This window comes from Gastrolobium bilobum, unplaced genomic scaffold (assembly GCF_033153095.1).
Source record: "Gastrolobium bilobum isolate Gb01-03AN ecotype WA unplaced genomic scaffold, APGP_CSIRO_Gbil_v1 utg11839, whole genome shotgun sequence".
Classification (NCBI taxonomy): Eukaryota; Viridiplantae; Streptophyta; class Magnoliopsida; order Fabales; family Fabaceae; genus Gastrolobium; species Gastrolobium bilobum.
In genome coordinates, this window is record NW_026897141.1 from 154,892 (window position 1) to 171,848 (window position 16,957).

The 16,957-nt window shown below is 34.8% G+C and overlaps 2 protein-coding genes across 3 annotated transcripts in view; both read right to left on the reverse strand.

Annotated features, from left to right (window-relative positions):
• Positions 1–2,084: 2,084 nt before the first annotated feature.
• Positions 2,085–16,957, reverse strand: part of LOC133304460 (pentatricopeptide repeat-containing protein At1g79490, mitochondrial) — a 74,674-nt gene continuing 59,801 nt past the window's right edge. Inside the window, exon 5 of the mRNA XM_061504497.1 lies at positions 2,085–2,094. The gene's annotated coding sequence lies outside the window, so the exon portion shown is untranslated. The remainder of the gene's footprint in view (positions 2,095–16,957) is intronic.
• LOC133304463 (potassium transporter 10-like) lies at positions 4,071–12,819 on the reverse strand. Of its 2 annotated transcripts, XM_061504500.1 has the most exons (9): positions 12,587–12,819; positions 11,907–12,401; positions 11,103–11,328; positions 10,067–10,312; positions 8,155–8,205; positions 7,766–8,026; positions 7,485–7,652; positions 6,141–6,395; positions 4,071–5,209 (listed from the first exon to the last, which is right to left on the reverse strand). In XM_061504500.1, the coding sequence occupies exons 2-9, from the start codon at positions 12,030–12,032 to the stop codon at positions 4,167–4,169; spliced, it is 2,376 nt and encodes a 791-aa protein (XP_061360484.1). In that variant the 5' UTR covers positions 12,033–12,401; positions 12,587–12,819; the 3' UTR covers positions 4,071–4,166. The 2 variants fall into 2 exon arrangements, with proteins under 2 accessions (XP_061360484.1, XP_061360485.1); XM_061504501.1 differs by lacking the exon at positions 12,587–12,819 and having other exon boundaries at positions 11,884–11,930.

Here is a 16,957-nt window from a genome sequence, read left to right on the forward strand (position 1 = left end):
GGTGGGGACCGTGATAGGAGAAGTCCCCTCCGGTTGGCGCGACAAAGCGTCAGCCACAATATTATGTTTGCCAGATTTGAATTGAATTGAATAGTTGTAGCCCAACAATTTCGCGAGAAATTGTTGTTGCTCAGGAGTTTGGATCACTTGTGTCATTAAGTGATGCAAACTATGGTGATCCGTTTTGATGATGAAAGAGGATCCCAGCAAATATTGGCGCCACTTGGCAACAGCCGAAGTGATGGCGTACATCTCACGTAGATAGGTAGATTTCAGTTGCATGAGCTTGGAAAGCTTGCGACTAAAATAAGCAATAGGATGACTATCCTGCAACAATACAGCCCCAACGCCAACCCCTGAAGCATCAGCTTCCAAAACAAAGGGTAGCTGAAAATTTGGCAACGCTAAAATGGGAGCGGTGGTAAGGAGATGCTTAAGAGAAACAAAAGCATGCTCAGCTGCTGAAGTCCAATGAAAAGCATCCTTGGCCAGAAGATCAGTAAGTGGGGCAGCAACCATAGCGTATCCACGAATAAAACGGCGATAATAACCAGAGAGTCCCAAAAAAGCTCGTAACTGCGTTACAGAATTAGGAATCGGCCAATCACACACCGCCTGGACTTTGGAAGGATCCGGACTAAACCCAGCTGCCGAAATCACGTGGCCCAAAAATTGGATCTCCTGCACTGCAAATAAACATTTATTCATTTTAACAAAGAATTTATGTTGCCGCAGGATCTGTAACACCTGAGTTAAATGATCTTCATGTGCTTGTAGAGAAGGGCTATACACCAAAATATCATCAAAGAAAATGACAACAAAACGACGCAAAAACCTAGTGAATATGTGATTCATAGCGGCCTGAAAGGTAGACGGGGCATTAGACAGCCCAAAAGGCATCACAAGAAACTCAAAGTGACCGCTATGGGTTCGAAATGCCGTTTTGTGAACATCCAGTGGATTCATTTTTATTTGGTGATAGTCTGACCGAAGATCAAACTTTGAAAAGATCTGGGCACCATGCAACTCGTCAATCAGTTCATCAACTGTAGGACTAGGAAATTTATCCGGAATAGTAATGGTATTAAGGGCGCGATAATCAACACAAAAACGCCACGTCCCATCTTTCTTTTTGACCAAAATAACCGGTGAACTGAAAGGTGAACGGCTGGGCTGAATAATACCAGTATCCAACATTTCAGCAACCATTTTCTCAATCTCCGTCTTCTGAAAATGTGGATATCGGTAGGGTCTTACTTGAACAGGTTTCGAGTTTGGGAAGAGGTTGATGGAATGATTACAGTTTCTGTCAGGGGGTAAAGATGAAGGGGTGGCGAAGACATCTTGGAACTTGTGTAAAATTTGTTGAATAGAGGGAGGTGTTTGGGCTTGAGCGGGTATAGAAAGCTGGTTTGGTACATTACTAGTGAGACACATAAAACATGAAGAGACAGATTTCTGGACCATTAATTTGTGGAACTGAGCATTAGTAATCGGTGTGGGTGCAATATTTGAGTTGCCATGTAAAATGACTGTAGTGGCCAAATGTTGAAAAGTCATAGTCATTTTAGAATAATCTGTGACAATCGGCCCAAGAGTCGCAAGCCATTGGACCCCTAATATCACATCCGCCCCTTTGAGATCCAACACATAAAGATCCACAACAAAAACGTGGGACTGAAGCATTAAAGAGGCAGCAGGACAAAAAGCATGACACCGCAGAGCATCTCCATTGCCCACCTGTACAAGGAAAGGGGACACCTGTTGCAAGGTGAGATCAAGGAAATTAGCCATACGCTCCGTTATAAAATTGTGGGTACTACCCCCATCCACCAAAATTTGAATAGGCTTCCCTTGTAGTGACCCTGTGAGACGAAAAGACCGCGAGCAGTTGTGGCCAAAAAGAGCATTGAGGCTGATTTCGGAAGTAATATCATGCGTAGGGAGTTCAACAACCTCCTCCTGAAAACTATCATCCGGATCAGCATCTGTTCCTTCCATATACAGAAGAGTAGCACGACCCTTACACTTATGACCAAAAGAATATGGTTCGTCACATGTATAACATAAATTCTTCTCACGTTTCACCTGCATCTCAGTCGGAGAAAGCCGACGAATAGGAATGGCAGCCAATGGACCCGAAGAGGGCAGAGAAGAATGCGGTTTGTTGGTTAAGCTTAGAGTAGAGCTTATCTGGTTCGGTGGAGGTTTTGGTGGATTAGACCAGGTGCGCGAAGGTTTATAGTCAGAAGACTGATCCTCATACACACGTGCCAGAGAAAAGGCCTCATGATAATCTTGAGGTCTATGAGTCAAAACAAGGCGACGTATATGGGCCTTTAAACCAGAAATAAAAATGCTCCGTAGCAAAGGAGCTGTAAGGCCAGGCACCTTACTCACTAGTTTTTCAAATGTGGATTGGTAATCCAACACAGATCCAGTTTGATGAATTTTAACCAAGGCTCCTGCAGGATCATCAAATTCAGAGGGCCCAAAACGGCGAAGAACAGTCGTGCAAAACGTGCGCCAATCAGGCATTAAACCATTTTGATCTGAACCATAAAACCAACTAGCAGCAGGTTCATCTAAATGGAAGGCAGCTAAATTTAAACGATCTGGTAAGGGAACCTGGTAGAAGGTGAAATATCGTTCCGCAGCCACGATCCAAGTAGTTGGATCACCTGACGAAGAACGAGAAAAATCAAGCTTGACTTGGCGCGCTCTGGAATTATCATTACCATGCGGACCAGAACCCAAAATTCCGCGTCCCGGAGAATTTTGTTGCAACTCCAGAAGACGAGCCAGATCTACATGTAAACGGTTCTGAGATTCCTGTAAGTGGAGATAGGACTCCTGCAACTGAGAGTTGGATTCTTGCAAACCCAAATACTGTTGTGCACGAACAGTCTCTGCAGCTCGGAATTGTTCATCCAAAGTTTCAAAACGCTGTGACAGATCCCTTAAACGCGTGTTTTCAGCCATAGCAGGTAGGTTGAGGAGCAATGAAAGCACCAATGAAGGGGTTTAGTTCAGATCTGGAAGATAGAGAAAGAGAGATTCAAAGGTGAATAACCGTTTAGAGAGAAGTAAGGAGGAAGAGAGAGAATTGTCCAATCTTTTCTCTCTATTCTGTTACGCCCCCAGGGCTATTTAATATAGTTTTTCTTACAATGCTTTTCTATTACACTGTTTAACTACTCAACTCATATCTATTTCTAGACAATGGGCCTTACAAGTATTTAAACACTATGGGCCTTACAAGTATCCTTACAAGTATTTAAAGACAATGGGTACAAGTATTTAAAGACAATAGTCCTTTAAGTACGCAGGCTTTCTTCTATTGCGATTGGGCTTTCCTTGATTGGGCTCACCCACTTGGGTCACAACAGATGTCCACGTACCCTAATGCACGCTGAATTATTCCTTTGAGTAATCAATGCCTTAAACTAAAAAAGAAAACAGAAAACAGAGAATGCACTCCACGATCCCATCACATGAAGCAAATAACTTTGATTCCACACAATGAAAAATAAAGGTCAATTTTGGGGTTTCTTGTCCCCCCCCCCTCTATTTTAATAAATCATTACCTATGTTCCCCATGAACTTTACTTACCCTATATGTTATTAGGATTTATTGTTTCTCATGTTGTACAAGATAAATTTATCTTCTACACACATAAAAATATATAGTGCCCGTATTTTCTTTTTATCTCTCTTCTCTTTACATGAGCCTCACACATTTTTATGTGTGTATAAAAGATAAAATTTATCTCTTACAAACCATTAAACCCATGTTATTATGCATGGAATAGTTTTGCAAATTCCACCAAATCTTCCTAGATTTTGAAGTTTGTTCACCTTTCTCAACCTTTTGATATGGGATGTGTTCACTAAATTCAATGAGGCAAATTAGGAAAAGTGAACAAACCCCTAACTATATAGGTGGGTTAAGTGTAATTTACCGAAATATTAATGTCTCCTATCCAAACTACTTAGGCAACTTGAAATGGAAAAGAGTAGGACAACCTAGTTTTAACAGAAAGATGAGTTGGACAACCTATTGTGCTGTTTTGAAGTCAATTCCCTCGAATTGTAACATTTTGTTGTTCATATACTACACTTAGCTCAATTTTGCACTAAATGGCAATCACAAAAGGAGGGGGAGGCTATACATAGAAAATCTGACCAACATTTAAGAGACTCTCATGAGGAACATTGAAGATCACACTATTTTCCCTGCATATCTTCCTAAGAAATGCATAAATATAATCAACAGCTATTTTCTTGTAGAATCTTGAATCCCTCCTTGCCCTCACAACAGTGTTTCCTAGTATGTGAACCACCCCGGCATCCCTGCAGTTATTCAAAAACTCGAGTTCGTCAACCTCGGTCTGGCTGCTTACTTGACCGGAGGATCTGACAGTGATATTCACATGTGGTGGTGATATAGCTGGTACTATTGAATCTACTGAGGAAATTGTTAAATCCACATTGGAAGAAGCTGTGTTTCCATTGTTATTCAACAGGCCATCTCTTGACCGCTCTGTTTGCTGTCCATATAAACTGTATTCATCTGAATCTGAACATCCTTCCATCATAGACTCGAGCCGAACAAACATGAAGAGGTTATCAAAGAGTTTTTTCTCAAAATCATCATCTTTCTTATGCAGGTCTTTATAGCCATACCGTGACACGCACCGAAAGATGTGGAAATTCTTAGGTCCAATCCTCTTGACAAGGAACCTCTCTTCTTCTGGGACTGTGTAGACAGGAAGGTATTTCACACAAACGAAAACAACAACAGAATGGATGGCTGGTAGGTTGGTGATGAAATGAGAAAAGATGGGGGGCACTCCACTTGCAAGTTCTGTGTAGACTAGTCCGATTCCAGGGACGCGAACAAGACCTAAACTCGGGCCAAGTCCAAGAACCCATGCCATTGAGACCTTACTATGCATTTCAAACTCATAGCGTTTCACTGTACCATAATGCCAAACAGACATAATAACAAGAAATGCTCCAGCAATTACAAGGGGAACCCACCCACCCTGATCAACTTTGAAGAGTACTGAGGAGAAGTATGTGCATTCCACAATCAATGATAAGCCAGTGAAGATGAGGACAAGAATCCAATGGCAGCGCCACACTAAAATCATGATTAAAATCATAAGGAATGTTGTAACCAGCATGACTATCACAACTGCAGTCCCTGTCATGACAATGATAAACTAAACAATTGAATACACTTCACTTAAAGAAAGGCTGCAAAGTGACATTGTAAAACATAGGTGCAGCATTAAACATGTCCACAAGCATTTAAAAGTTCCTTAAACTGCATATTGTATTGACACACGAAATGCAAATCTACTTAAACATTTAGATGTAAGAATTAGGGAAGGGCCCTTAATAAGACTATTTGAAGCATTTGCTTAGAGGCGTTGATGTTTGAAGAGCCTATATATGTTTGTAGGAAAATATTTTGTTGCTTTAATTCTCTCTAGTCTTAACATTGAAACAAGACTTTGAGTCTACCATCATGCCTTTTGCTATAGAAGTCTAGCCAGTTGGTTATGCATTGCCCTGTGGCTCGGTGTTCGCAGCATAAGTTATAGGAACTTTGGGCAACAAGGTTCTCAAAAACTGGGTTTTACCCAAAACAATAAAAGCATATATACATATATATGGGTTTAATGTTTCTCCTACATACTCATGGTAGTAGATGAGACCATGTGAGGAGAAGAGAGAGAAAGAGAAAAAGTAATATCCACCCACTCCAATGTGGGTCCAGGAGAAACATTAAAACATATATATAGGGCGTTTTGGGAATTTTGCTTCTATCTTGCAACATGAATTTTCCCAAAATGCCTTACATTTTTTTCCGAAACCCCAAAACGATATCATTTTGGGGTTGCAATTATCTCCTATGACATGAGATCATTTTACACTCCACGTGATATTTTGGCAATAAGACTATTTTGCATCACCCCAACTAGTTTGGGATAAAAGTGATGTTGATATTGAAAACTATTTTGCATCACAAATGTGTACTTCTCATGCCTGACATTAAAAATGTACATAAAGCAAATGTGTTCAATAGCATAAAAATATTCATCATAACATTCAAAAAGGGAAAAATTTACCATATGCATTTCCAATCTGGTTTTGATTTTTGAACCCAGCAGTAACGGCAATGCAAAGAACCATAAGGATCCAATTAATATCTGGAACATATATCTGGCCAAGGAATTTCTTTGATGTATACACAACTTTAACTCTAGGGAAACATCCATGAGCAAGGGCTTGCTTAATAATCGAAAAAGTTGCAGTTATTGTGGCCTGACTTGCAACTATGGCTGCCGCAGTTGCAACAACAAATACTGGCCAATATATTCTATCTGCAGAACTAAGGATAATCAACATCTAAAAGATAAACAATTACTACATGAAGAAACAAATATGCATCATTCTAACAGACAAATAGACAATTTTTGTAATAGGTTTGTCTCTAAAGATATTGTATAATATCAATCAGTAAGGCAAACTAGTCCAAATCACTGAATCAGAGTATTCAAACAGATTGGACGCAAGCTTTTGCATCAGGAACAAGATACTATGGCAGTTCCACTCAGGCACATACCACAGCAAGATGCAATTTAATCCAGGCAGGGAAAGAAAACACAAGAAAACTTTGGCAGTGAAAATCCAAGAATCCACCGTAAAATAACATTTTAGAAATGAAAATTGTTTGAACCAGAAAGGAGAAATTTAAAAATAAACACGGCCCTCCACTGAAAGCTTTCTATGTAATGGTTAACTAAGGTTTGACCTTATCATTTAGGGATGTGCAGTATCAGCTTCAATTCATTCAAGTTGTTAGGAACTTTTTAAGTTTGTTACGATAAGCAGAATGCAAGGAAGATTATTTTAACATTGATGTTCATAGAATATATTGCAAATGTGTTAGGGCTCTAGAGCTTAATGTAGAAGACAAAAGAATGGAGAATTCAGTAAAGAATGATGTATCTGTTATTGGAGAATGAATGAACAAGGAGAATACTCCTTTGCACGGGTCGCCCCTTCTCAACTGAGTTCCAAGACTCCATTCTGCTAACAATCTCTCTGAATGCTTTCTCTGTACAGCTTTCCCCCTATTTAACCACCTATCCAACCACCAAACAGAATTGGCATTTCACTAACAACCCTGTTTAACAATCTTAACCTCTTTAACTGCTTTTATTTCCGCGAACATACACTTTCCAAGTCCCATCTTTATCAATCTGAACCCTAACACAATGACTTCTAATCAAGTCATCCCATGGTGCCAACAATTGGAAAAAGAACAAGAAATAAATGCATTCCAAAATATACAGAGAAAATTATCATAGAATATTTAACATAAATTCAGAAAGAGGGAAGCATCCATTAACTACTACAGGTACGTCACAAATGGAAATTTCAAATATAGAGTGAAAAGTTTAACTAACCTGGAATAGAACGATAAAAAACATCTTGTGAATGACTCAAGTTATTCATAAGGTATGCAGCTTGTCCAGAATAGGCTAAAAGAAGGCAAGGAAACACAAGTAGAGTAAATGCAAGTTGTACAGCGGAGACGGGAAAATGAGCTAGGTCAGCAAAAAGAGCCTCTGTCCCTGATAAAAATCATCACAAGTTATCAAGTACAAAATAATAAATATTCCCTTCATATGTTAATGATTCTGAAATACAAGAAGGAAACCAACAGCAACAAAAAGTTAATTTTTACCTGTTATGCTGAGCATGATACCTCCAAGGGAAGTCCAGCCTGTTTTTCTTCCTCTTCTAAAATAGCGATATATGTACACCGGAGAAAAAGCTTTTAGAACACTGCTTCCATACTTCCGGATGTTAAATATACCTATACCTCCAATTAGAAGAAACCAAAGGAGGACAATTGGAGCAAATAGCCAACTAACTTTATCTGTGCCATAATGTTGCATGCTGAAAAACCCAACTAATATTACGACAGCAACCAGCACTACTGTACCTGTAGCCCAAACAAAAAGAAGATTTTCAAGACCTATGAACTTAAAATTAGTTGAAAACAATTAAGTATTGCCATACATAGCGGTAGAAATAGAAGAAAAATGTCTTGTTACAGGAATAGGACCATACCACTACTCATACCGGGCTGATTTACCTTGATGCCACCAGCAGCTGATAAAACTACAACAACAGATGTGGTTACGAATCTCTTGAAATAACTAGAAATGTACTAAAGTTTAAAGATAATACTCAAGGGGGAAAAAAACTAATTGCAGTGAAAACATGTAGTCTGGAGCCTTTTGCAATACAACATGCATAAAATACAAATGGAAAAAGAAAAAAGAACTCGAGAAATAATCAAATTCTCTTAATCATCCAGACTCAAGTTTTTATAACATATTTTCTTTAATAAGTAATAATGCTTTAAACAAGAACCCCAGGGGCACAACTTATGCATGTACACCTGCTAGTGAAAAAAAAAAGTATCATAACTAAGCTAGAATGCTCACACTTCTCAAAAATCCACAGATGCTAATGGTATACATATATCAAGGAGAAATACAACCAGTGGCGGACGCAGGAATTTTAATAAGAGGGGGCGAAAATAAAAAATACTATATCATAAATATAAGTACTTGAAATACAATACAAACTTAATATACAAAAAATTGAAAGAAATCTATTACAAAAATTAATATCACTTCACTTACTTTTGCTCTACGTGTTTTCATATTATTAAACTCAAATATAATTGAATCCGTGCTAAAACTCAAAATAATTATTTTTTTCAAAATATGTAATCAAAGATAGTTTATGACTATACATACATGCAAATCTTAGAAAGGTGGAAGTTGATTCTGCCTGGCTTTAGAATTTATACAGCCAAAATTGAAAGGCTGGAGAAGAAGGTTGGTGATGGACGGAACACAGAAAAGAGAGAGAGGATGATATGATGTTCTCAAAGAAAAATATGGGTAAGAGTGTGGATAGATGCATGGTGAACTGAAGAAAAAAATGTGAACAACACGGTAATTTCATCATCACATTTTTTTACATATATTATAAAAAAAAAAATTCCAACTTTTAGAGGAGGGCGGGAGCCCACCCTAGCCCCCCTACTGGGTCCGCCCCTGAATACAACCACAAGGATTATCAAGCTCCAAATCATGCCTTGCATCAATTTATCATCTTTTTTTTTATCTTTTTTATTTCTGACTCATTTCATCAACCTTTGTATAACGAAATCAAGCTCATATTAGCATATCAAACAATACAGAAAACAGTGTAAAATATACAATAATGCTTAAGCTTAGAAAATCCCACTATCAAATGACCCAGCCCACCCTTTTACTCAAATAGGAACATCAACAATGGCTGATTTATCTGCTGCAGCGGAGAATTTTTAAGAGAAGATAAATACCACAGCCCTATGTGTTTCGAGTGGATTGTATCCATATCAAAGAACAATTTAGTTTTTCTCAGGATCTTTCTAAAATACATATGGTGTGAGAATCAGATAAAAGATGACATATTTTACTTCTCCAAAGTGATGACTGGAACAGAGTATATCGTGCACATCACCAATATATGGGGAGAACTATCAGTGTAGGTGTAACTCATGTGGAAACTGAACTAGTAACATGCCAATCAGCAATACATCTATAGAAACAAATGACATGCTCCTTAGAATAAAATTAATGAATCAAGTAAGAAAAAAGACAAGGTTTCTAAGTAGTGTACTAAGATCATGTATTCCTTCTCAAGTTTCAATTTTAAACACATCTTTGCTGCTGAGTCTATTAGTACCAAGTAATATACAAGGCTATTCAAAATCCTATCAAGTTGTATCCACGTCATTGTGCTCCTTTATCATCCCACAAAATGATTTATTGATTTCCTTTCACAGTTAGGTAAATCTGCACAAATGTGCATACATAACATACTGAAGCATATGTACTTACTTGCAGGTAAGTTGACATTAATAGATATATTTAAAAAAAAAAATGGGAACAAGAGGATCAGCTTCAGGGAGAAGGCATACCAGATATAGCTGGGGTAAGAATCCCATCTCCAATAACCATGCAGGTGCCAACGAGGACGAGAATAAGAATGGCACTCTTCCTAGATTCTTGTTCCTCTAACCATCTTTTTGTTTTTGCAGCAAATGATCTTTCATGGAAGGTAGACCGGCTATACGTTGTTAGCTCTTCATCAGTTCGATGCTGGTTGGGAATGGTTTTTATCTTTGCATGTCGGCAAAGCAAGGAATAAAGTGCAAATGTTCCACCTGCTCCATAAATGTTAGTTCTGTAAAACATCGTTGCAGATCAGCAGTGTGAAACTGGAATATCTATCTAATATGACGTATATGAAAAGCTAATGTATTTTACTTACAGTTATGAAAGGAATATGGACAGTTTATTAATTAAAAAGAAAATTGGTGAAAACTCAGACGTCATTCATTCTATACCAGACTATATGTTTGTTATACCTGGCTATAAGAAATTGTAACAATGAATAATAAAGTTCTGCATACAGCCCGGGAAGGGGGAAATTTTTGGTATTAAGATATCCATCTCTTTTCAGATTTGTATCTGTCGAACATTATCATATGAGATGCAAATATTTTCTACACAGAATGTAGGCAATGGGAATCTTTAGGGTCTATTTGATTGCGTTCTGGTTTTTTTGTTATTAAGACTGTTTTGTAGAATAGTTATGGAAACAGGTGTTTTCTGTATTTTTTGTTTTGAAAGTTAAAAGTTAAAAGTCAAAAAACAAAATGAAAACAACTCAGACATGTTCTCTAAATTTAATTCCAAAAACAAAAAAGCAGTTACAATTTTTAATTTTTTCTTACAAAACAGGCATTATCAAATAGGTTTTTTTGTTCTGAAAACCAAAGAACTGTTTTTAGAAACAGTATTCAAACAGGTCCTCATGGACAGAGAAATATCATTAAAAATGAAGAAATGGTGCCAATTGTCACTTTATGAAGTTATAATATAGTACTAACTATTTCCTAAGTACAATCGCTAAATATCTCAAACACCAAAAATCAATAAAACAATCTATACCTTGGCCATTGTCATTTGCTCTTAATACAACAAAAACATATTTGAGGAGCGGCACCAAAGTAAGAGAGTAGATGATCAAAGAAAGAGCTCCAATTACATCCTCCTGATCTTTCACTCCATTAGGAAATGTATTGTAGAAAACATACAAGGGTGAAGTGCCCAAATCTCCATAAACCACACCAAGACTCTGATATGCAAGCCGTAGAAGCAACAATGCAGAAAATTTCTGAACAAATCAAAACTACATCAACAAGGAATCATATACCAAATCCCATTAGCTTACATAATAGCTTACTATTGCATCTGTATAACAAAGAAAAATCTGGATCTCTTAGTCAAATTGAAATTTAGATATGTACTCAAATTGCTTTAAGTATCTGTTTTTGAAATGAGATTAGTGGTATTATTTCAATCCACAGAGGGTCTTTCTTGATTCTAAGGAAAGCACTCTTTTTTTCATTCAAATTGTGTTCAGATGAAGTCCTTGTCACTGTCAGCAACTAACATTATGTATTAAGCGCTGAAATTAAAAAGAAGGGCTAAATCAAAATTATAGATTCCTAAATGAAATTTCAGGCATCCTTTGGAATAGGGAGAGACATAGGAAGATAGATACATTAATTAAACTTTTTAATTCTGGACTGACAAATCATCATTACAAGTATTGATTCCTGCATAAATTAAGAATGCTAATTAGAAGTAATAAATTCCATTTTGTTTCCTCAATAAAATAAAATACTAAAAAAAAAATCAACAAAGTGAAAGAGAAAGAATGTTAAACTAAGTTGCAATGCTGCATCATACTTTTTCTCTGTACATATTTCTGAGCCTTCCTGCCTCTTCATCCATAGGCTGGTCAAGCTTCTGATCCAAAACCCACATACTACCTTTGTTATCATCATCTTCATCGGTCTCTACTCTTGAAGCCATTTTGAGCTCAGTTCAATAACTTCCAACTAATAACAGCTATGCAGTATTATATCCCTTTTCCTCAATTCATCTACCCTTTAAGAAAAATACACAGAAAATTTTGACAACAAAACCATCAGGCTTCAAATTTGAACTCACTTGAAATCCATGCCTATTGCAACCACAGATTCAACCTACCCATAAAATCCGGAAAAGTAAAGCAAAATTGAAGATTTAACCGAGTGGACCATGCCATTTTTGGAAAAAAATAAAAAGAACAACCCAATTTCAAAAATCCACATAAAATCTATACCCTTATACTGATCCAGCCTTAGACTGTTGAAAAACTTTAGCAGAACTAAGAACAAAAAGGTTCAAGCTTTGCCAAGCCTACATAGAAAAACATAACAGAACTTAAATTAAAGATTGAGAACTAGTTTGAACTGTCAAATATCCATTATAAAATCTCAAACTTGAAACCCAGAAATGCAAATTTGATCCATGTAACCAGACCCCATTAAATGGGAAAAAGGAAAAAATCCTTGTTTCTAAGTGTTAGCTGAAACAAGCCTCACCTGTTGTAGTACAATCTGCACCTTGTCACTGAGAATACCCAAATGGGTTCACTTAAAAAAAAAGTCTTTTTTTTTTTTTTTATCTTCTAAGCCAGAGGATCAAAAACAAGAACCCATCTCAATTTTCACATAACCAACCATGAAAACTAAGACATGAACACAACCCATGTAAGAATTTTCATAGAAAACGAAGATTGTAACAGAAGTACAGTGTGCTTTTGCTCAATTTATTAACTTCTTTTGGCTTTTGTATTATTTTTGTGCGGTTAAAGAGGACCTTCTTGCCTCTAGGAAACTAGCAGACAAATAATCTGAGACCGATAGAGAGAGAGAGAAAGAGGACAGACAGATTATAGATATCTATAATCTAGAGAGAGAACATGGGAAAGAGAGAGATAGAGGTTTGGATGTGGGTCCCAAATGTAAATTATGTTTTATTTTATTTTTGTTGTTGTTAGTGTTTAATTTTTAATATTATCATGATTTTTATTTTATTTTAGTTCAGTTCATGTGTGCTCAACATAGAAAAGCACTAGAATTGGTTATAAGTTGGATCAAGATATTGAGATAGGATATTGTGACACCCAAGTTATGTTACACCTATGTGACACCCAGTCAATCTCACCGTTAGATCGCTTATGTTGATCCAACGGTTATATTTATTTCCATCTTTGTATGGTCATGATTTCCCAAATTTAAAGTGAAAGCATTAAACATGGGAAATCATAACCATACAAAGGTAGAAATAAATATAAAATATTAAATTTGGGAAATCATGACCATACAAAGATGGAAATAAATATAACCGTTGGATTAACATAAGCGATCTAACGGTGAGATTGACTGGGTGTCACATGAGTGTAACATAACTTGGGTGTCACAATATCCTATGATATTTCCTACCTATTTTATAATAGTGCTGTTTATATCAACTATGAAAAACGACGGTTGAAAGTATTCAGTTTGAATTGTGCATCTTCGTTGTCATCTATTATCAAGCATATTTTCTAAGTTCTATAAGGTTTTTCAACTCAATTTATTGCTGCATTAATTTTATTTGAGATACTGAAATTGAAGTTTTCAACCTTTTATAACATTAAAGAAGACTTTGAACTAATGAATTCTAATTTAGTAGTCATAAAGAAAACTTGTAAGTAATTATGTGAGTTTTTTTTCCATCTACATGTTATTGGTTGTTGGCATGGATTAGGTGCCTGTTTGGATTTTTTTTTTTTTAAGCTAGAAGTTTCTTATAAGCATAAGTTAGGCCAAATAGATTTTGGAAAAAGTTCTTATAAGGAAAAGTTCTTTTTTTAATAATGAAGAAAAAAACTGAAAATTAAAAGCTCTTAGGAGGAGTTTTTTTTAAGCTCTTATCTGTTTTTCTTGAATTGTGTGTTTCTTTTAAAATGAAGAGTGATAAAGATAGAGAGAGATAATTTTCTTGAGATATGTGCTTTTAATTAATTTTTAAACTAAAATTTTTATGTAATTTCTAAACAGCTTTTAACTTTTTTTTTAAGTTTTTTTTTTAACTTTAGCTTATAAGTAATTTCTAGCTTAAAAATAAGAGGATCCAAATAGACTCTAGGTATATATTACTACTACCAATTTTGTAAAATTTAAAAATATTCAAGTGGTTTTGTATTTAAAAAAGAAGAAGAAGAAGATGGATTAAGATATTTTCAATCTTTTTCATCGAAATGTTTTGACCGGTACCGCATTTGCTGTCATGCAATTCTGAGCGAGTAATTAATAGATGAGGTATTAATTTATCACTTTTAGAAGACTTGTTCGTAAAAGTAAGAATATTTCAGGGTTTAAATATTGGGAAATCATGTTCTCATGTCACATGAGAACAACAAATTTTTCTACATAGATTCATTTTGTGTCAATTAATTTTTCTTTTCTTTTATAATATAAAATGTGAGACTCACATTTAATTTTTCTCTACTTTTTTAATTTCATGCAATTCTACAACATGAGAAAATATCAATCCTTAAATATTTGATGATACATAGGAATCATTCTCAGAATCTAATACGTATTAATTGTAACTATTAATGGCACTGTTTAAAATGTGGTATCTAATCATGTGCAACGCCATCCTACCTATACAGAAGTAACCATGGGCAAATGTTAAGGTTTGATGTATGTCATTTTAAAGTACATAAGTTATGTTATTTTAAAATAGAAATAGACACAAAGAATAAAATTACAGAGGAGAAAGTAAGTGATTTTTTTTAATTTAAATTTTAAATAAAGAAATATTATTTTATATCTATTTCTCTTTTAAAATAACATAATTTTATGTCATTTAAAATGACAAATACTTTTTTTGTATAATAATAAATGTTTTTCATTTTAATTTTTTAATAAAAATTATTTATAACTTATTTTCGCTTATAAATTATAACATCTTATAACTAATTTTTTTTTTTTTTTTTTTTTGATAACAACTAAATTTTAACCATTGATGATTATAATTTATCGAAACATATTTGTTAATTAATTATTAATTCTTAATAATTAATTTATTGGTTATAAGTATAGCTGTCTCTCTAATAAAAAAAATAATTAAGGATGTATGAAATACATATGGGACTAGTCCGGCATCTTTTTAGTACATGATTTTTTTTTAATTAAATCAATTTTAATTATTTGTTATTAATATGGAAGAGTCACGTAAAAAATATCAGGGAACAATCTCACATGTATTTCGTGCAAACTTCTGCATATAAATATCGCTTTTCTCAGCCCACTCCATTTCTTTCATTCCTTGACTCTCCTCTTAAAACTTTCTATCTCTACAAATTCTCTGTGCACTTTTCTCTATATAAGAGTTCTATCTTAAGTAAGTTCTCATTAACTTACTTATTTTATTTTATTTTATATTTAAATGATATGATATTAAATATTATTTAGGTTGTGTCGTGGAAGTAAATAGTGACGTCAAGATAGTTTAAATTATATTTAGTGAAGTGTTATTAAGTTAGTACATAATGTAGCGATAATAATTATCATGTTTAGGTTGTATGATGACATAAAGGTAGTAAATAATGTAGTTACATTAAGTTAGTCAAATAAAATTAATAATTAAAAAATAATTATTTTTAGGACACAAATAATAATTTATCTAGTCATGATTAAAGTTTCTTGCAACGTGTTGGTGGCAAAAATATGATAGGCCTCCGGGGTCTCCCAGCCAAGGTAGACATTAGAGACCGCTAATAAGATGTTACGATGCCAATAAAAAATAAGGCGTATACTCATTTTTTGTGTAATGTATAGATGAATAGAAGTAAAAAAAATATTCTGAAGCCTTCTTCGACTCACTTTCAATGATGGCAAAGCAATTAGTAATACCTCGATATTTTCATCTTGGATTGAGCCGATCAATAATGTCCCTCTATATTTGTCGTGAAAGTCCAAAAAACACGATAGCCACTGTCAACTAGCGATTGATTGTTTACTTGAGGCTAACACAAAGGTATTATGTTCATTGATTATTCACTTTTTTATATACAAGTATATCTCATGGTATTTTCTAATGTTGAAAATTTGGCAAATTAATAAACATAATAATCGATTGAAGCATCGAAATTATGATCCAAAATATTTTGAAACATTTGAGGACCAGTGGCGGACCCATTTGCACGCAAATGCCCGCAAGTGCGGTCATAAACTTTTGGAATTCAAATTTATTTTTTTCATTTTCTTAGTTGCAGATTTTTATTTGTCTCTTAATTCAATATATATATTAAGAGTAAATACTATTTTAAATCCCTAGCAAAAAATGTCTCCATTTTAGTTCCTTACAAAAAAAAAAATTAGTCTCGAGGTCCATAAAAAACTTAAAGTGGATCAATTTAGTTAAAATCGTGGTCTCTCACAAATTTAAAAAAGACCTATATTAATCTCTTAAAAAGACCAAAATGGGTCCACTTTGAATTTCATAGGGACTAGGTGACTACTTTTTTTTATAATGGACTAAAGTGGGGACCGAATATTTTGTTAGGGACCAAAAATGATATTTATTCTTATATTAGATTATGAGCGGATTTAAGCGTTGATTTAAAATTTCTTTACAAAAAAAAAAAATTCGAGGGCCTTGCCACTAAATGTGCGGACATAAATTTTTTTTCCTTGGTCCGCCACTGTTGAGGACCACTCTAGTTAGATAGTAGAGGAGTCACTACCATACTTAACTGCTAAGCCTTAACGCAATAACCTTGTAAATATTTCCATTCAACCGGCTCTAAATGATATTGGTATGTTTATTTATTGCATAATTATTGTAATATTATTATCTGATCATTTTATGTTAATTACTAACTTGTATGAAAAATGGCATTTGTCTAAGAACAATTA